The sequence below is a fragment of the Cherax quadricarinatus genome, chromosome 34 (genome assembly GCF_038502225.1).
Source record: "Cherax quadricarinatus isolate ZL_2023a chromosome 34, ASM3850222v1, whole genome shotgun sequence".
NCBI classification, from domain to species: Eukaryota; Metazoa; Arthropoda; class Malacostraca; order Decapoda; family Parastacidae; genus Cherax; species Cherax quadricarinatus.
The window spans coordinates 10496634-10518612 of NC_091325.1; the positions used below are offsets into that span (position 1 = coordinate 10496634).

At 41.4% G+C, this 21979-nt stretch overlaps 2 protein-coding genes across 2 annotated transcripts; both read right to left on the reverse strand.

Annotated features, from left to right (window-relative positions):
• Nucleotides 1-10277: 10277 nt before the first annotated feature.
• On the reverse strand, nucleotides 10278-11988 carry LOC138853597 (cuticle protein AMP1A-like). Its single transcript, XM_070091256.1, has 3 exons — nucleotides 11903-11988; nucleotides 11230-11489; nucleotides 10278-10624 (listed from the first exon to the last, which is right to left on the reverse strand). Exons 1-3 carry the CDS (start codon nucleotides 11909-11911, stop codon nucleotides 10390-10392), a joined length of 504 nt encoding a protein of 167 aa, XP_069947357.1. The 5' UTR covers nucleotides 11912-11988; the 3' UTR covers nucleotides 10278-10389.
• A 6945-nt stretch (nucleotides 11989-18933) lies between these two features.
• On the reverse strand, nucleotides 18934-20896 carry LOC128693760 (cuticle protein AMP1A). The gene is made up of 3 exons (XM_053783611.2): nucleotides 20800-20896; nucleotides 19761-20020; nucleotides 18934-19280 (listed from the first exon to the last, which is right to left on the reverse strand). The coding sequence occupies exons 1-3, from the start codon at nucleotides 20806-20808 to the stop codon at nucleotides 19046-19048; spliced, it is 504 nt and encodes a 167-aa protein (XP_053639586.2). The 5' UTR covers nucleotides 20809-20896; the 3' UTR covers nucleotides 18934-19045.
• Between the last annotated feature and the right edge of the window lie 1083 nt (nucleotides 20897-21979).

Consider the following 21979-nt stretch of genomic DNA (forward strand, 5'->3'; position numbering starts at 1 on the left):
TCCATTCGGCAGAGTTGGGAGTGTGGAAGGATGGGCCTTATATGGGGCTGCCAGAGGGGTCTTTCACATTGAAGATGACATTGAGACAACCTATACCATCGTACGTTCTGATGGAAGAGTTCAGAGCACAGGTTTATGTATATTATGCAGGACAGCGTCGGACATGTAGGCTGTGCGGGTCTTATGACCATATGGCGGCCCAATGTCATCAAAGGCAGGGACGGAGGGAACAGGTGCCAACAACTGTGGAACGACAGCTGCTCTCCTTGGCACCTGGGACAGGTGAAGCTGCAAGACAGGCGTCTGGAAGTTGGAGTGAAGAAGTAGACAGAGCGGAGTCAGAGTTGGGAGCGTGCGCCACGTTACCTGTGGGAATTGTGTCTGAGCGACCATCTACGGATGCGACTGTTGACAGAAGTGACTTACAACAGGATGGTCTGTTGGACGAGGTCTTGAAAGACTTCTTGGGGGAGGTGGAAGACAGTCAGGAAGAGGAGAAGGACGGGAGGGTATTGGAGGGGGTAGCAGCTGCACAGGAGTGTGAGAACACCTTGTGCAACGAGAGTAAGCAGCACACGGTGGTGGTTGAGGTGCACCAGGAGGACATGGATGCTGAGGCAACGTGTGGAGGTGGCACACGTAAGCGAACAGCTGGGACGTCTGATATGGAAGACGTCTTAACGCCAGGGCAGAGATCTGGAAAGAAACCTTGGAAGACCGGGCTAGAGCTACCGGGGAATGGTGGCACCGGTTCTGTGGTGCTGCAAGGGTCGAAGGAAAAGGGGGGGATCGGAGGTCTGGATAGACCAAGTGACAAACGTGGCTATAGTCAACAACCACGTCTTTCGAGCAACCTTCAAAAGCAGCGGGGAAAGCCGCCTTTATTGTAATAATTCAAGGTGGTCACCATTAATGCTAACGGCCTGAGAGCTGAGATTAAGAGAGTGTGGATGAAATGGTTTTTAAGGAGATTTGATGTGGATATATGTTTCATACAGGAGCATAATTACAAGTTTGGATGTGAGTTGCGCTTGAAGGGATATAAGTTATATGTGAGTGGATCGGTGAGGTTAAAAGGGGGAGTTGCTGTGGCTGTGAAGGAAACCAGTCCCTTGCGTGTGTTGGGGTGGGAGGAGGGTGGGGGTGGAAGGGTGGCGCGGGTTGAGGGAGAGTGGGGTGAGACAAGGGTTTGTTTTATAGGAGTATACATGCCGGCGGATGGAAATGCAGCAGTTAAGGTAACTTTCGTGAAGGATGTTTTGCTTTTTTATTTGAGGGAATTGCCTTCAGTTACTGTGATAGGAGGAGATTGGAATTGTGTCATACGACAGGGTGATGTGGAACCGAGGGGGGCGGGGTGTGTGTTTGGGTTTTTACGCAATGTGTTGGGGGATGTGGGAGTTTTAGATGTAGTGGGGAGGGGTGGTTGGAGGATTGAGTATACATTTGTACGAAGGGGTTATGCTGCACGACTGGATAGGCTCTATGCTACGGAGGCAATAAGAGTTCTGGGAGTTAGGACCTTCGATGTGGGGTTTTCAGACCACAGGGCGGTTATTGCGGATCTTGATTGGGAGGGTATGGTTAGGATACACACTGGTTATTGGAAATTAAATGCGAGACTTGTGAAGAGGGAGGGGGTGAGTGAGGCTTTTGGGGATTGGTGGCACTCTTTTTGGGGATCAAGGGGTGTGGGGTCGTGTGTCTTGGAATGGTGGGAGAAGCGAGCTAAGCCGGGTATTGCTGGATTCTTTAAAAATAGGGGACGGGAAGAGGCCAGGTGGAGGTATGGGTTACAGAATTATTTGGAATGTCAGCTGAACGAGTGTTATGAGGAGGAAGTGGGGAAGCAGTATGGGACCGTGGAGCAACTTAGAGGTAGACTGGCAGAGATACACAATGACAGATTTGATGCCGTGCGTGTGAGGGCAGGATTGGAGGCTGTATTGTGGGGGGATAAACCTTCGGGAAGTGTTTTAAGACGTTTTAGGGTAAGGCAGGAGGAGTCAACTATTTTGCAATTAGAGGTGAGCGAGGATGTGGGTGGGTATCATAAGGGACAGGTGCTTACTAATACAGAAGGCATGAGTAATTATACTGATTTCTGGTTTCGAGAGAAATGGAGAAAGGGGGGAAAGGCGATGCTTTTGAGGAAGTGTTGGAGGGGGGGAAGTTTTTTAGGGCAGAAAGAAGTGGAGGGGATGGAGATGGGAGGAGCGATTAGTGTGGGGGAAGTTGAGGAGGCAGTGTTTAACATGAGTACTGGAAAAGCACCAGGCATCGATGGGATTTCAAATGATTTTTACAGAGTTCACTGGGAGCATATTAAGACTTGTCTGGTGGAGGTCATGAATTGTATGCTGCGGGAGGGCAAGCTAAGTCAGACACAAAGTATTGGAGTGGTTGTGTTGGTTCGTAAAAAGCAAGTGAGGAGTGTTTTAAGTGCATATAGAGCTATCTCACTAATGTGTTCTGACTACAAGATTTTTGCAAAGATATTAGGTAATAGGATGAAGAAGGTAATTGGTGGGGTTGCACATAGGGGTCAGATGGGTATACCGGGACGAAGTATGAGAGTTGGGCATGGGCGCATAAGGGACTTTTTGGAGGGTTGCGAGGGGGGAGGACTTTTGGGTATTGATTGGGAGAATGCATATGACTGTGTGAATAGAAAATTTTTGAGGGTTTGTTTGTTGCGTCTGGGGTTTGGACTGGGAGTGGCGAGGTGGGTTGATACGCTATACTCAGCGGCTATGGTACGGGTCCAAGTTAATGGCAGATTGGGAAGGCTGGTTAAAATGGAGAGGTGATTACTGCAGGGGTGCCCTCTTTCACAAATTCTGTTTGCATGCATGCAACATCCGTTCTATGGGCTCGTTGAAGGGGTGGGAGCATTAAATGGGGAGAGGGAAGGACGCTCAGGCATTGTGGGGTATGTGGATGATACCATTATCCTAATAGAAGGGGTGGAGGGATTGCGTACGGTGGGGAGGGTGTTGGGGATTTTTGGGGAGGCGTCGGGCATGAGAGTAAATAGGGCGAAATCGTGTTTACTGGAGGTGGGTGCTTGGGTGGGGGGGGCTTGGGGTTGGAGTTTGGGTGGGCAGTGGTGGATAATTTGAAGATTTGTGGAGTTTTATACATGGCGAATGTGCAGGAGGCTAGGCAGGTAAATTCAGAGAGGGTAGTGGAGAAAGTAATGAGTAGATTAAGGGGTTTACGGGCGGGAGATGTCACATTATAGCAGAGGGCGGTAATAGTTAATTCGCTGGTTTACAGTAAGGTTTGGGGTATAGCGGAAGTGTATCCTTTGAGAACACAGGACGTACAAGAAATACAGAGACGAGCTATACGTTATGTTTGGGGTTTTGGGAGGGCATGGCTGAGCAAGGAAGTGGTGATGTCGAATGTGCGCAGAGGGGGAATGGGTCTTTTAGCATTGGGGCCGAGGGTGAAAGCAATATATGTGAAACAGTCATTCGTTAGGGCTGGAGGGGAAAGAGGGGTAAGAGTGGGGAAGGTGATGGGGGATGTGCGGAGATGGTGGGGAGGTAAAGAGTTAATTGAATGTGAGGATATGCTGAGGGTTTTGTTATTTGTTAAAGATGTTGAGCCACTTAAAGTGGAGCGTTTGGTATCATTGAGTGGGAGGAAGGAAATCCTGCAGGGCGTATCGGTCTATCCATTGATGATTGGGGGACGATATGGGAAGACTTCAGGAGGCTCAGGTTAATGCCTAGGGTACGTGAGTTGGTATACAGATTCATGATGGGGATCCTAGCTTCAAAAGCAGTTTTGATTTTAATGGGTTAGGTGAGGGAACCGTCCTGCAGTCAGTGTGGTGAGCTGGAAACGGCATTTCATGCGGTTTCTTTTTGTGAAGAATTGAGGGAGGTACGGATGTGGTTGGCGAGGGTTTTTCGTCTGCTAGGTGGGGTTCATGTAGAGACCCTGCGAGCTTTAACATTAGAGGTAAAAGGGGTATCACGGGAGGTAAAAAGGGCGATTATGTACGTGGTAGTGGATTTTCTGTATATTTCCTGGGGAATGAGAGATGCTGGGGGTAGGATTCGATTTTTTTTTTTATATTTTATTTAAACCAATACAGTTTAACATAAAAATAAAGAAACAGTATGGATCTCAATCAAATTAACTGACAAACGGATTGCACCTACATGCTCGCCAGATATTGCTACCAAACATACAACATGAACTTACGGCAAGAACATAGCTAAAAAAATTACATGCCACAGGGTCATGAATTGACATATATACACATTCATTGATGCAAAACCTTACATATATATAAATTGTACATATAACATGACCTCTGACAAAGGCTCAATACACTTGAACATAAAATATACAGAGAAGTTATATCAGTTAAATTCCATCCTTCGCATTAATCAAAAACCCAAAACCTAACATCATAATCTTACTAGAACATCTACAAACGCATCCCTAACAATACAGCTTTACATATACCAACATACGAATATACAGAAAAAAGAATACAGCTTAGAACACAATCACTGAAGCGCTATACTGTTACAATTAACCCATATACATAATCTCAGACACAAATGGACTACGTCACTAAACTGTCTAGATATGTCTGTATACCATACAGACTAAAACTTAACATCAAGAACTTAGCATTGACACCAAACCGGTATCAGGGTACAGACCATAATTATAAACTTTAAAAAGAATCGAATCATACATATATAAAGTATTACATAACGTCTGACCCATGACAAAGGCTCAAAACAATAGAAAGAGATATATACATATATATATACACACACACACGTACACACAAAATTTTCACAAAATCAAATTAATCAGATGCACTGTATGCACAAAGCTAAACAGTATATAAGTATATCTCATCATGCAAAAACCCAGCACGTAACATAAATACAAACTATAACACACTTCATGTCGCAAATAACTTATTACTCAAGAATCATGTCATACAAGACTGATACACATCAAAATTAGCCATAAAAAAATCTACTATATTATACCTACATTCTGAAAAGTGTTATATCTAACATAACGAGACCTTGAGCTCGACATCCACACTTGGCTGCCATAAAGTCTCAATGAAAACCAGGAAACCATTCCAAACCCACATTCACAACACTCTCACGACCCCCCCCCCAAGGAGGCGAGCCCGCTGTGGCCCCCTGACTCCCTCCAACCTATGAAAACCCCTTCACTCACTCATTATCAATCACAGATTTACGAGAATCCCTAACGTTAGCATTCTATACCCCTCTGAGAAAGCCTGATCCCACCTCCTCCCATACAAATCTTTGTTACGGCACATCGTACGATAGAACGTTACCGCAAGAACCTTCCTTCGCTCTTCACTATCCCCTCTCCCCCTCATCACCCACGACATATATATATAATCTACCATGATATAATCTAAAGCTCTTATGACACCCTCGTCTAACCCACCCATATCTAGACTTAAAGCACGCAAAACCGACACCCCACGGCCCCCCACCCTCTGTACCTACTTAACCAGCACCTAACCTCCTCGAGCCCTTCACAAAAGTAAACTACATGGAACGCTGTCTCATCCCCTCCACAGATACCACACCCCCCACCCTCTACAACCTGTCTGTTTCGTAGTATCTCACCAGACGGAAGGATCCCATGCAGAAAACGAAACATCACCTCACGCGCCTGAGGGTTTAACTTCATTTTACTAAATCTAAACCAAATACTCCTCCACGCATACATGGGGAACAAACCCTCAACTGGGACAACGCACCTACCTACAAGTAACCTACACAAAACCTTTATACGAACCTTTCTCAGTTCTCTAACCAACATCACAGCCCTCAAAACTATTTCACATTCCCTCAACTCCATTCCTCGATACCACATACCCAGCCTGTCGTGTATCCTTCCCAAACGCCCCGCGTTCACACCCTCAAGCAACACTTCCCATTTAATAAACACACATTTAGCCCTCCGTCTCAAATCCATCAACCCCAACCCACCCTGCCTTACAGGTTGCATTACAACTTCCCTCCGTAACCAATCACAACGTGAACCCCACAAAAATTTGTACACCCGTCTTAGAATCCCCGCAATCGCTGTCCCTGTAATTGGGAACACAGCTGCAACATGCCAAACCTTACTATACAATAAAATGTTCACGACTATCACTCGCTGTATCAGAGTTAGGTGCTGGGGTCTCAGAACACCTAGACGCCCCACGATCCTTTCCAATAACCTATCCGAGTTTTCATCCCGCGCCGCAACCATGTCATCCTTATAAATAATACCACAAATCTTTAAAGACACCGCCCATTCTTTAACAACATTACATCTCCCCCCCACACCCCCCACCCAAGAACCCAACCCCATGCACCTTGACTTCGCACTATTTACCTGCATACCCATGGCACTTCCAAATAATTGCACCACCTCGTCCAACACTCCCATTGACATCCCTTCACGAATGAGCACAGTGGTGTCGTCAACATATCCAATTAAACCCGGCCAGGCCCTCCCACCCCCCACACTTCCCTCACATGGGATACATAAGCTACGGTCAACCATTCTATAACCATTCTATAAAAGGGGTCCTGGAAACACACAAACAATATTTGGGACATGGGGCATCCCTGTCTAAGGCCTCTACCCATTGCAATTTCCCTCCCCATACACCCATTAATCTGTATCCTCATTTTCGCCCCTTTGTACAACATATTTACCCACTCTACTATTTCCTCCCCAAAACCCTGTCTCCTAAGTATAACCTGCAAAGCTCCCCTTTCCACTCTATCATATGCTCCCTGCCAATCTAGAGCCAACAAAGCCGCCCCTCCACCCCTACCCTTAGCTTCCACAAAACTTCTCAGTATCCCATGTCCTTCAATCATCGACCTACCCGGCAACCCAAACTGAGATTTTGACACCACCCTCCCCACAACACATTTGAACCTATTACCTAAAATTTTTGCAAACACCTTATAGTCTGCACACATCAGTGATATGGCTCGGTACTCCCGAAGGGTGGGCTGCCCCTTGACCTTCGGGACCAACACTACAACTGCTGTTACCTGCTTCTCCCCCAACTTACCCTTCTCCTTCATACGATTAAATAACCTAACTATAAATTCCTTTATCAACGTCCAATGTTGTAAATAAAATTCTACCGGGAGACCGTCAATACCGGGAGCTTTCCCCTTCCTCATTCCCCTTAACGCATTCTCTATTTCCTCTGCCGTAATAGTCCCACCTAAAGCCTTTCTATCACTATTTCCTAAATTACACGTCACATACATACACACCTTGTCCAACGCCACGTCACCCACCCCCCCACTGTTCCAGTACTTCTCGTACCAAGCCTCCGCATACGCACACATCCCCTTTGTGGTACGTATCTCCTGCCCTGCTCTATAATTTCCAACCATCTCCGTTACCTCTAAACATGGTATAGCTGTCACCGCCTGCCTTTGCTTTTGATGCCGCAAAACACACGCTGACGGCTTGTCGCCCCAAAGCACTTCCTCCACCCCTGCCTGCACCCTTACAGCTTGAAACCTTTCATTTTGCAACACCCTCAACCTTCCCTTTATTTCAGCTATTTCATCCATAGGAAAATTTTTCCCACCTACCCCCCTCCCATAGCAACCTCTTAACCTATCCTCTAAATAGTTAGCCAGTCCATATTTTAAATTATTAATACGTTTTCCCTCTCTCACATAAAACTTTCTAATCCTTTCCTTTGCAACACTATCCCATCATGTCACAATGTCATCCACTCCCTGTTCTTCAACACTAAGCTCCCTCCATAGGACTGAAAACCCCTCCAACCCCTCCTCATCACCTAACACACTTACATTTAATTTCCAATAACTTCTATATATGTCCGCGAGCGTCCCCCACCCAACCTCCACCACCACTGCCCTATGATCTGACACTGTAGCCTCAACAGTACTGAAAGATTTCACATCCACTCCCTGAGAAAAGTACACTCTATCTAGTCTCGCAGCATATCCACTCCTAACAAACGTATATTCAGTCTCCCACACCGCCCCCCCAAAGGCATCACGTAACCTAACATCCCTTAATAACTCCCTAAGAGCCACAGACAAATATCCAGCCCCTCTTGGGTCCACATCAGCCACCCTGATTACACTATTCCAGTCCCCACCAACTATCGCCACCTCTGGCAGTGCACTTAAGAAAAACACAAGATCCTCACACACAAAATCATTCTTTACCTTTATGTTATTTTCAGCCGGCGCATACACACTCACAAAAGACACACGCTTACCCATCCACCACCCATTCACACGCAACACCCTCCCTCCCCCTCCTCCCTCGCTTCTCTGCAAAACAAACGGGCTCGTCTCCCTTATTAAAATTCCCACACCACCTTTTAGACGGGGAGATGGCAGGGTAACTACTCGAAATCCTGCCACCTCCAACACCCTACCCTCTTTAAAATTGTGCTCCTGCAGGAACACAACATCCACTCTAGATTTATTCAGAAAATTACGAAACCAATCTCTCTTCATACCGCTACATAACCCATTAACATTTACAGACATACACCTAAGGCCTATTAAAGTTTCCACCCCTGCTTCCTCTCATCACTCTTTACAACTCCAGAGCTTGAATGTAAGTTTGACACCTTCAGAGTGCTCTCTTTCCCTCCCCCCTTCTTCCGGTGCCTCCTATCATGGCTACCACTACCTACACCACTACCTTCGCACTTCACCTCAGTCTGTTTCCCAGGCCTTTGTGCAGGCGTGAGGACGTCATCAGAATCTGATGTATCCGCCCTCTTTCTCGTGACAGTCATGTTACACATGTCTTGGTCAGATGTTACCTCTCGATGAACCTCCACCTCCACCTGAGAATGGTTTAATGATTCAATGGACGACTCCAAACCACCATCACGTCCCAAATTATCATGTCTCAGACTTTCTGGAAGCGACGATTCTCCGATGACACCACGCTCAGATGTAACGTCCTTCTCTGGCGGTGACAAAGTCTTCAACACCTCCACCAATTCCTCCTCAGTCTCAAAAACCTTCTCCTGTAATTGCTGCTCCTCCTTATCCACAGGAGACGACACCTGATCAGGCAGCTTGGGGCGGGACTCCAACTCACCGCCAGTCCTGTGTGCCCGATCCACTATCTCGCTCCACAAAACACCACGCCCTCCATCCGATGTTTGTTCCTCACCTGCCACCTTTGAAGCAGGGGCTGCGACGTCCACCACAGGTCCAGGCACATGTCTTCGCTTGTCACAGGTCGCCGCTATGTGATCATACTCACCACATAGGCGGCACGTACGTCGTTGTCCTGGGTACATTACCATTACCTGCGTCCTGAAATCTTGTAGATACACGTAGGACAGTATTGGGTGCCTCAAAGTCATTTTGAGGTTGAAAGAACCCTCTGGAAAACCAGCATAGGCTCCTGCCGCCCACGTACCATGTTGAGCATAATGCACCGTCCCATACTTCTCAAAAACTTTCCTTATATCCGCCTCGTCCGCCTCAAATGGAACGTTGCGTAGCTTGATCCACGTATAATGCCGTGAAACATCTATCATTCTTACACTGACAGCTGGTGTGACGTCAAGACTCACGTCCTGAAACCTGGTGACTAACGATTCATAAACCGTTGCTGATAGCAGTTTGACGAAAATTCGTTGTCCTCCGTTCAATGCTACACCATAAAAGTCACTATCTTGTACGCCATATGTCTCCCGGATGATCTTTGGCTATAAGACTTGCGCAGAACTGGGCGTTATCGTTCCTTTAAGTAGCTCAATGCCTACAGTATTTATCCGTCGTCTCAGACTAACCGCCATCTTGACAATCACAGTGCACCTATGTTGTTAGCCGAGGTGTGACAGCACCACTTCACACCACTGCAGCCAGGTAACTGACAAGGGAGCTCGCCTACAAACAGCAGAGGGGTGCAGAGCACAACCCCACTCTACCGTGGTCAGGCAGCGAAATGTAGGATTCGAATTAAGGCAATTGCAGCGCGTATATACAGGACTGCTGGTAGGAACAAACTTATTTATGGGAGTCAGTGGGGAGCTTGTTTTCCAGAGATAGCCGTCGTGTTTAGAAAAAAATCAATCTGAGGGTGTAAGCAAACCATTTCTTTTCTTCTCCGCTTCACATTGTGACTGAGCAATGTGTCTTTATTAATACGTGGAATGGTAAAATATTAAAAAAAAATTCTAGGTGGATAACGTATGCCATGTAAATAATAATAAATTGCTGAATTAATTTTATTGTGTATGTACAATACTCAAGATATGATTAATCAGTTTATAAATATGTAAATGTTGTGAGATTCCATGTGACGTGACTCTTGATGATAGGTAAGTTACTGAGGTGCTCCGTAACTGAAGGATGGGGCTGAAGCAGACCTGACACCAGCGGATTCGGCGCGGGCTAGTGCAGCGTCTTCCTCAGCAGCTTTAGCGATCTGGTCCATCACGAACTGAGGGATTGGGTGAGGAAAGGTAGGTGCGACTGGCAAATGGGAAGACTCCGGTTGGTAGCCGTTCTCGTCGGCGACGTACTTGAGCTCAAAGACGGTTCCATCGGGAGCAGTGTAACTATTATCGTTAGAGCAAAGGAGACAATAATTAATTCAATGCCCATCACTATGTATGTTGGAGTGATTATTGTACTGTGGCAGTTCAACGTTCATATATTTTCTTTACTTTGCTTCAAATTTAATTTGACAATATCATGTAGCTATGAGAAAAATATTTGATAGTTATTATAGCTTAAGATAGCCTTATTTATGGGGAAGAAACCTAAAATCAGTTAGCAATATCCATCGAGAGTAAAATAACATACATAGATAATTTATAAAAATATATATATATATATATATATATATATATATATATATATATATATATATATATATATATATATATATATATATATATATATATAGACAGAGAGAGACATAGAGAGAGAGAGAGAGAGAGAGAGAGAGAGAGAGAGAGAGAGAGAGAGAGACAGACAGACAGAGACAGAGATACAGACAGACAGAGACAGAGACAGACAGGCAGATAGATACACACACACACACACACACACACACACACACACACACACACACACACACACACACACACACACACACACACACACACACACGCACACACACACACACAATTAATATAGTTGAAATGGTAAATATACATACGCGTATTGACCAGATTTCACAACAGCACCTTCTGGACCGTCAGGAGAACCGGACTGGGAGAACGAAATTCCATTACCAGTTTCTACTTCAAAGTTGAACTTGCCATTTTCATCCTGGACACGGTCGTCCCTTAAGATAGGAACCACCTCAACGCTGTCAACTGAGACAGCCCTGGAGGATGGGCTGGGGGCTCCATAAGTTTCGGGGAGGGGGTACTGGGGAGCAGCGACGGCAATAGAGGCCAAGGCAGCGAAGATAAACTGAAAGAAATGGTTGTAAACCTGCAATGTAAGTTCGTAGGAGCCAACGTAAGAGCCACGTTTGGACGTTCAATGAAAAAAAATAATGCACAGAGCATACTGATTTTGGTTAAGATTCCGAAAACATTAAAAAAAAAAAATAACCACGTGAATTTAAACATAGTGAATAAGTAATGACTATGAACCGAGAAAGGAAGAAAGGTGGGGGGAGGGGGATAAGTGATTGAATGTGAAATGAAGTATGTAGTTGAGTTCATAACTAGGTGCAATATGACATAACTTAAAAAATATAAAAAATATATGCTTAATATAATATAGTCTGCAGTAAGACCGCCTGTGAACGAATACATCAGAATTCGATGTTTCAGTGGTGGACAGATTAAACCATAGAGGACGTGAAAGAGAACACTCACAGACTTCATATTGGGAGCGTTGAGTAGCTACTTGTGCTTAGGGAAGGAGGAACGCTGCTTAAATACGGGTGACCTCGCGCTTTGAACCACTTGCCAGTGTTAACTTGCCCTTGACCCGGTTGACCGGCCCTTCACTTACGTTGTTATATCCAACTCATTTATTCAGGCATATTTCAAGTGTAAACAGGTACGAACATCGTAAAATAGTAATATATTCATGTATTTCATGTATATACATTCTAGAGGTAAATTTAGAAATAATTTTTATCACACCCACATAACTCACGCTCTAATCTTATTCTGATAAGATCAATATTTATATACATTTCTTAAATCATATCATGAATGCGTAACGAATAATGATTCAAATTATTTTCAGAAACAGTTAATTTTAACTTGCATCAGTAATTAGAGAAGGGTATTTATCAATATTTAATTCAGCTACACGTGAACAAGAAATTCACATAGGCACTTACCGGAGAATACTTTATGTGAAAGAGTGTAAAGACAAGTATAACGAGTTTGGAGATCACTTCAACGAATGTAGAGATTGTTTTGGAGAATAATCATTATATTATTTACTACGAATACTATTATTGGACAGAGTATATGAAGACTGTTTGCTTAACCAAATTCTGATGATAACAATTGTGCTGTTTCTTTGTTTTATGTAATAGTTACAGCAGTAGCACATATTTACTAAAATTAGTAATGCGTATTGCGAGAGTAAACAAAATGTTTTGCCGACGTATCACGATCCAGGTTGATGTCCACATAATATAGATTAAATTCATGAAACATATTGTTAAGCCTTTCCATCATCTCTTATGCTGTCTCCTCTTCCACTGCATTTCTAGGTGCGCATTTCTAAGAAAATTTCCAAGACTCCTCTTCAAGCTTTTTGTCGTATCCCTACGCTTTAAAGTAATCTTGCTTATACTAGATAATCAAAGTTTAGCATTCTACGATTACTACCACATTGATATTATGTAGTCAAATTATTAAATTAGCTAGCTTGAGTAATATGAAAACAATCGCATATTTACCATTTTTTATATAAACACGATTTCAGGTTCTAATCTTATTTTTAAACTCCAGTTGTGCCCTGAATAATGGAAACAAATATTTCTAAAACATGAAAATATGTCGATCACATAACAAATTAGTATGTACTGGGTATGCTTGCTCTTAAATCAATTTTATTTCCTTCCCTTTTACTCTATTTAACAAATGTCAGCGATTCAGTATGTCAGAAAGTGGATAGATTTAACATAAACTTGACAAGCACTAGTGCTCTTTCCTCGCGAGGAACCCAAGACATTTGTTTAGAAATGCGATTTGGTCAGGAGTTTGTATTTTGCAAAACATTCGTCTCCGTCATACCATAGCCTAGCTGCTTCACACTTCATCTGACTTTATTCCAAAAATAACATCTATTTTCTTATTCAGATTACCAAAACGATCTACGTTTAGCATTAATTTTCATATCACACATTTGGAACTACAATGTAATAAATGTATCGGTAAAGATAGCTAGACGTCGAGAGATAGTAGAGGGTAACGAGTGACTAGCTTCATTAAGGTTTACTATACAAATAGTAGAAGTCGAAGAAATAAGATAGATGAGCTAAGATTACTTGCAAGTGTAGGTAATATAGATATTATTGATATAACAGAGACCTGGTTCAACCTGAACGATAGAGAAATGATTTCTGAATGCAACATACAGGGTTATAAACTATTCTACACTGATAGGGTCAACAGGAAGGGTGGTGGGGTGGCGATGTATGTCAGAGAAAATTTAAATTGTCTTAGACATGATATAAGATTAGAAACATCGAACACAGAATCTGTTTGACTACAGTTTCTCGAGGGAGTGCAGTAAGCTGTTATGGGACGAAATTCATAAGACATCTAGATATGAAAATGTTGTGATAATGGAAGATTTTAACTTTAGACAAATTGATTGGAACAATATGACAGGAAATCTTGAGTCTAGTGACTTTCTTGATATTGTTCAAGATTGCTTTTTAGAACAGGTTGTGACAGAGCCAACTAGAGGAAACAATCTGCTTGACTTGGCTCTTGCCAACAAAGATTCACTATACACAAATAACCCGCACATAGAAGAGAGGAGCTTACGACGACGTTTCAGTCCGACTTGGACCATTTACAAAGTCACACTATCCAGAAGTATAGCAGGACGGCTGTATATAGGCAGGAAGAGGTAGTGGTGGTAGTAGTAGTAGTAGTAGTGGCAGTGGTAATTAATAATTTTGAGGTTAATGATGAGCTTGGGGAGAGTGATCACAAATCACTTAGTTTCAATATATCATGGAATTACCCAGATAACTGCAATCAAATCTCTGTCCCAGATTTTCGCTTGGCCAACTTCATGGGACTGAAAAATTACCTGGGTGGGCTAAATTGGGATGTCCTGACTATGAGTCAGGTAGATGATCTTCGTTGCCAATATGATGTTTTTCATAGCATAGTTCTAGCTGCCCTGACAGCTTTTGTTCCGAGTGGGAAAATTAGATCTAACAAAAATGATCCCAAATGGATGAACAATAGATTAAAACATCTCATTGGTCAAAAGAGGCATATATAGGCGTATCAAAAGAGGGGATGGGCAGTTAAGAAATCAGTATATTCAATTAAAGAGAGAAATAAGGAAAGGAATAAGAAAAGCAACAAGGGATTATGAGGCTAAGGACGCAAGGGATTCAAAGACTAACCCAAAAGGGTTCTTTCAGGTATACAGAAGTAAGATTAGGGACAAGATCACTGGTCAGATCACTGACAGTGATAAGGATGTGTGTGAAATTCTCATTACCTACTTCCTCTTAGTTTTCACCCAGGAAAATACTAGCGAAATTCCTGAAATAATAGATTATGTAGAACAAGATGATAATAAACATGGTCCTCAGACAAATAGAGAAACTAAAACCTAACAAATCCCCAGGTCCTGATGAACTGTTTGCAAGGGTGTTAAAGAAATGTAAAGAGGAACTTAGCATACCTTTGGCTAATCTTTTTAACATATCACTACAAACTGGCATAGTGCCTGATAAGTGGAAAATGGCAAATGTAATACCTGTTTACAAGGCAGGTGACAGGTACTTGGCTTCGAACTATAGACCAATAAGCCTTACCTCCATAGTGGGAAAATTTGTGGAATTAATAATTTCCGAAGCAATTCGTAGCCATCTTGATAGGCACAGATTGATTAATGAATCTCAACACGGCTTTACAAAGGGGCGTTCTTGTCTAGCGAATTTACTAACTTTTTTCACTAAGGTGTTTGAGGAGGTAGATCATGGTAACGGATATGATATTGTGTATATGGACTTCAGTAAGGCTTTCAATAGAGTTCCACACCAGAGGCTATTGAGGAAACTTAAGGCACACGGAATAGGAGAAATTTTTTCCTGGGTAGAGGCATGGCTGACAAATAGGCAGCAGAGAGTTTGCATAAATGGGGAGAAATCAGAATGGGGGCACGTCACAAGCGGTGTTCCTCAGGGGTCAATGTTGGGCCTGTTGTTGTTCACAATTTACATAAACGACATATATGAGGGAATAAATAGGGACATAAGCAAATTTGATGATGACACCAAAATAGGCCGTCCAATTCATTCTAATGAGGACACTAGAGCACTCCAGGATGATTTGAATAGACTGATGCAATGGTCGGAGAAGTGGCAGATGCAGCTTAATATTCACAAATGCAAAGTTCTAAATGTTGGACAGGTAAATAACCATGCCACATATAAACTAAATAGTGAAGATCTTAATACTACTGATTGCGAAAAAGATTTAGTTCTGGTTAGCAGTAATCTAAAACCAAGACAACAGTGCATTAGTGTTAGCAATAAAGCTAACAGAATTCTTGGCTTCATATCTAGAAGTATAAATAATAGAAGTCGTCAGGTTGTTCTTCAACTCTATATATCCTTGGTTAGGCCTCATTTAGACTATGCTGCTCAGTTCTGGTCACCGTATTACAGAATGGATATAAATACACTGGAAAACGTACAGAGGAGGATGACAAAGATGATCCCATGTATCAGAAAACTTCCCTATGAGGATAGACTGAGGGCCCTGAATCTGTACTCTCTCGAAAGGCGTAGAACTGGGAGGGATATGATCGAGGTGTATAAATGGGAAAACAGGAATAAATAAAGGGGATGTAAATAGCGTGCTGAAAATTTCCAGCCAAGACAGGACTCGCAGCAATGGTTTCAAGTTGGAAAAATTCAGGTTCAGGAAGGATATAGGAAAGCACTGGTTTGGTAATAGCGTTGTGGATGAGTAGAACAAACTCCCGAGTACAGTTTTTCAGGCTAAAACGTTGTGTAAATTAAAAATAGGTTAGATAAATACATGAGTGGGTGTGGGTGGGTGTGAGTTAGACCTGACTAACTTCTGCTACTGTGTCTGGTGCCGTGCTCCTTCCTTGAGTGGGGGTGACCAGACTGGGTGGGTCATTGGGCTTATCCGGAAGGGGGGTCGTTGTGCTAATCCGGGGGGGTTATGGATCTGCTCCGCATGAGTCAGTAGGCCTGTTGCAGTGTTCCTTCTTTCTTATGTTCTTATGTTCTAAACGCAAGGCTCAGGGTAAGATGCGAAACACAATGTTCATATGCATATATCTATTAAATATTTTAAGCTCCTAAGATAATATGAAGAAGTTAAGTTGTACTTTGCACATTAATTTCCATTTTCTCCATCATTCTCGAATCTTGATCTATGATAAACAGAAACTTATATATATGCAGAACAAGCCACATGTGGATGAAAATCTTTACCTGCAGATTTTTCGCACTCTCGTGCGTCAGGAGCTATGCAGTGGTACAAGACAGCAACAGATAGGAGGGAAAATTCTTTCAGGCAAGAGAGAAGGTATCAATTGCAGCCCATGACTGGGAGCGATTGTGTCATGGGCTGCCAGTGATACCTACTGCCTTGCCTCAGAGAATTTTCCCTACTATCTCTTGCAACATTGCAAAGCTCTGGCAATGCAAGAGTGAGAGATGGATCCATGTGCTTTGTTCTACCTTGTAAAGATCGCCTGTTTGCGGTTGTATTGGAATATAAATAACACTGCGACTAGCCGAGTGATCGAAACCGTGTTGTTTTAACCAGCCTCATGGTGAGCGAAAATTCACGACGCTTTAACCCAACGGACCATACAATCTTACAAGAATCATGTATCCAGCAGAGGTAGGTGTTGTACCGTGATCCGAGGACATACGATGGTGTGGGTGAGAGCTAATTTCATTCTACTCCCCGTTTGGTGTACTATCATGCACAAGCAGTATGTATAGTATTTTAACCACGAACGAGTGGTATTTAATCAATAACAACATTGCGATTAGCCGGGGGATCGAACTCGTGCTGTTTCAGCCCGCCTCATGGTGAGCAAAAAATTCATGACGCTCTAACCCAAGGGACCATACAATCCTGCAAAAAACACACACCCAGCAGAGCTAGGTGTTGTACTTTGATCCAAGGACATGTATGTCGTGCCGAATAGGTAAAACTGGTCTATTAGCAAGAACTCATTTAAAGTTAAGTCCTTTCTACAGTTTTCTTTTATACGTTTCAAGATATTTTTTTCATTTATGTTAATGAAAATATTAATAATTTTGTACATAAAGAACATTAGAAAACTACCTTAAAATTATTATAACAAGCACAATTTATTTTAGCCTTGTCGAACTAAATATATTTTAGATAAGTTTGCAATAATTTAATAATAAACAAACACAATGAAATGTGTTTTTCGTTAGCTTCAGAATGATTTTTGCGAAATTATGGCGTACACAAATTTTCGCTTGCCTTATTCGGCAAGAAAAGCATTGCTATTTTAACCAAAATAGCAAGTTTTACCTATATATATATAGTTTTACCTTTAGAAAGTAATCAAACGACGAAACAAGTGGTACTCAATCATTTACCAAACTGCAGCCAGCCGGAATTAGCTCCTTCGACATATTCTCCCGTCTCAAAGAGACGGGAGAACTGTCCGACTGCCTTAACCACTTGACCATCGATCTTTCAAAGATCAAGCACCCAGCAGTGCTAGGTGATGCTCGTGATCTGAGGACACTCGTGGTAGTGGTAAGCTCAAGGTTAATTTCAACCACCTCAAGTTTGAATACCAGCCTCCACAAGGGTTCAGTCCCCGGCCAGTCGTTGTAATGTATTTACTTAAAACCACTTTGTTCAATAGAATACAACAATCAATTTATTTGTATCGTTGAATATGTTTGCTTTTCTCGAAGCTATGATACGAAAACATATTTTTCAGAGTGTTAAGTTAGTAATATTTGTGTCATGGCTTCTTCAGGTATATCTATATTGATTTCGTATGAGGCTCATTGGGATTTTCGTCTTTTAATCCTTAGCAGTAATATCACTGTTTTTGTTTTCAGAATATTTTTGTTGTTAAGGGATTTAGTGGCTTAAATAGTATGATAAAAATTAGTCAATTCCGTGACTGCAGCAATATGCAGATAACTTACACAGATGAGACTGGAACTTACGACATCGTTTCGGTGCAAATTTGACCATTAAATATTCACACCAAAGGAGAGGTCTCTGTGAAGCTTTGATTAGCCTGGAACGATAGACCAATAATACATCTACCTAATGAAATACCAACAACACTATCTGAAGTTTTGTGTCAAAGATTTCTAGAGAAGCTGAATTCATTAATTAGAGTTAAGACATCTTTCATTTTGTATTACAGGTATGAATTAACATATTTCCTTTAAATGAGAGATATATACCCCTATATCTCATCGAGTCTTTTAAGAGATGGTTTCTTTTCTGGCGCCACTCAACCTAGGTAGGAGATGGTCGTCGTGTTTAGAAAAAAAATCAGTCTGCGGGTGTAAGCAAACCATTTCTTTGCTTCTCCACTTCACTTTGTGACTGGGCAATTTGTCTTTATTAATACGAGGAATGGTAAAATATTAAAAATAAATTTCTAGGTGGAAAAGGTATGCCATGTAAATAATAAATTGCAGAATTAATTTTATTTTGTATGTATAGTACTCAGCATATGATTAATCAGTTTATAAATATATAAATGTTGTGAGATTCCATGTGACGTGACTCTTGATGATAAGTAAGTTATTGAGGTGCTCCGTAACTGAAGGATGGGGCTGAAGCAGACCTGACACCAGCGGATTCGGCGCGGGCTAGTGCAGCGTCTTCCTCAGCAGCTTTAGCGATCTGGTCCATCACGAACTGAGGGATTGGGTGAGGAAAGGTAGGTGCGACTGGCAAAAGGGAAGACTCCGGTTGGTAGCCGTTCTCGTCGGCGACGTACTTGAGCTCAAAGACGGTTCCATCGGGAGCAGTGTAACTATTATCGTTGGAGCAAAGGAGACAATAATTAATTCAATACCCATCACTATGTATGTTGGAGTGATTATTGTTCTGTGGCAGTTCAAAGTTCATATATTTTCATTACTTTGCTTCAAATTTAATTTGACAATATCACATAGCTATGAGATAAATATTTGATAGTTATTATGTCTTAAGTTGCCTTATATGTGGAGAAGACGGCCTAAAATTAATTAGTAATATACATCGACAGTGAATATATATATATATATATATATATATATATATATATATATATATATATATATATATATATATATATATATATATATATATATATATATATATATATATATATATATATATATATATATATATATATATATATATATATATATATATATATATATGTATGTATATTTATATATGTACAGAGAGAGAGACAGTCAGACAGAGAGGTAGAGAGAATTAATATAGTTGAATTGGTAAATATACTTACGCGTATTGACCAGATTTCACAACAGCACCTTCAGGACCATCAGGTGTGCCCGACTCGGAGAGCGAAATGCCATTACCAGTCTCTACTTCAAAGTTGTACCTCCCATTGTCATCCTGGACACGGTCGTCCCTCAAGATAGGAACCACCTCAACGCTGTCGACTGAGACAGCCCTGAAGGAGGGACTGGGGGCTCCATAAGTCTCGGGGAGGGGGTATTGGGGAGCGGCAACGGCAACGGCGGCCATGGCAGCGATAATAAACTGAAATATATGGTTGCAAATCTGAAATGTAAGTTCGGGGGAGCAAAAGTAAAAAGACACGTTTGGAAATTCAGTGTAAAAGAAGTATACAAAACATGCTGATTTTGGTTTAGATTAATAAATCATTTTGATTTAAAAATTTTCTTTTGAAATTATTTCCTTCTAAAAATATATCACTTGGACTGTGAATTAAGGAGAAATTCATGAAAAATGCATCATTCAGTTGTTTTCTTTCAACAGAAAAGTCTCAGATTATAAACATGGACCTTATTACTAATATTTTAAAATAATGTAAGTAATCTCATTAGAAACATCATGTTTATAGAGGTATGTAGTTAAAAAGTGAATAAATTAATAAATATAAATCCTGAAAACAGAAAAGGGGGGAAGTTGTGACTTAATGCGAAAATGAATTATGTAGTGAAGTTCAGTCACATGGGGAGTTTTATGCATTATCTACCTAGGTGGATAACAAAAAAGGCACAATACCGTGACTGGAACGATACACAAATAACCCGCACATAAAAGAGAAGCTTACGACGACGTTTCGGTCCGACTTGGACCATTGACAAAGTCACTCTATGTGACTTTGTCAATGGTCCAAGTCGGACCGGAACGTCGTCGTAAGCTTCTCTCTTTTATGTGCGGGTTATTTGTGTATCTACCTAGGTGGATTATGACATCACTTAGAAAATATATTAAAAATGCCTAACATAATATAGTGTGTAGTAAGACCGGCAGTGGGCTGAACTAGAGAGGACGTGGAAGACAGCACTCACAGACTTCATGTTGGGAGCGTTGAGATGCTACTGGTGCTTCGGGAAGGACGAACGCTGCTTAAATAGGGGTGAGCTCGCGCTCTGAACCACTTGCCAGTGCAAACTTGCCCTTGATCCGTTTGTCCGGCCCTTCACTGACGTTGTTATTTCCTACTCATATATTCAGGAATATTTCGAAAAGTAGTAATTTGTTCAAGTGTTTGATGTATATTTATTCTGTAGGTAAATCAAGCCCACATAATTTACACTATAGTCTAATTTTGATAATATTAATTTATACTCATTTGTTAAATCATGTTATTCATGTGTAATTTATAGTGATCCAAATTATTTTGAGATACAGTTAATTTTAAATTGTCTCTAATTAGAGAAGATAAATTATCAATATGTAATTCAGATATACATGAACAAACAAGAAATACACATAGGTGCTTACTGGAAAATCTTCTAAGTGAAATAGTGTAGAGACACATACAACGAGTTTGGAGATCTCTCGAACAAACAGATTTTTTGGGGCAAAAACAAAATCATTAAATTATTACCAGAGTATAAAACCAAATTTTGTTGATAGATCTGCGTTGTTAATAGATAATCAAAGTTTGGCCTACTATGATTACTAAAACATAGTATTTTTAAGCTGTCAAATAATTTAATTAACTTGTGTAATATGAAAAAAATCGGGAATATGCCTATTTTATATAAAAACGATTTCAAATACTAATCCATTTTTTTTAAATTTCCACCTGTACTCTGAAAAATATAAACAAATATTCCTAAAACATGATAATATGTTAATATAAAAGCTAAAGTCAAATAATAGATTAGCGGGTACTGAGTACGCTCGATCTTCCAAACAAAGATTTTTCCCTTCCTTATACTCCATCTCAAAGACGTAGCGAGGAATGAATATGGTAGAAAGTGGATAGATAGAATGGAACACAATCTTCACAAGCATCAATACTCGTTCCTAGCGAGGATCCCAAAAAATGTGTTATGAAAGGAGATTGTTTTTTTTGTTCAAAGTTTTGTGGCTTACAAAGCATTGTGCAAAGCAAAGTATTGTGCATTCTTCTCCGTCATACCTGGGGCAGGCTCCTCCTCACTTCAGATGACTTTATTCCATCAGTAACATACTTATTTTTACATTCTAAATAAAATTACTACCTACGTTCAGCATTAA

Bases quoted from the DNA above. Each gene is read 5' to 3' on its own strand.
- LOC138853597 (XM_070091256.1), bottom strand. The intron at 10,625-11,229 runs GTATGTATATTT...TAACGATAATAG, and splicing joins GTGAAATCTGGTCAATACGC to TTACACTGCTCCCGATGGAA.
- LOC128693760 (XM_053783611.2), bottom strand. The intron at 19,281-19,760 runs GTAAGTATATTT...CAACGATAATAG, and splicing joins GTGAAATCTGGTCAATACGC to TTACACTGCTCCCGATGGAA.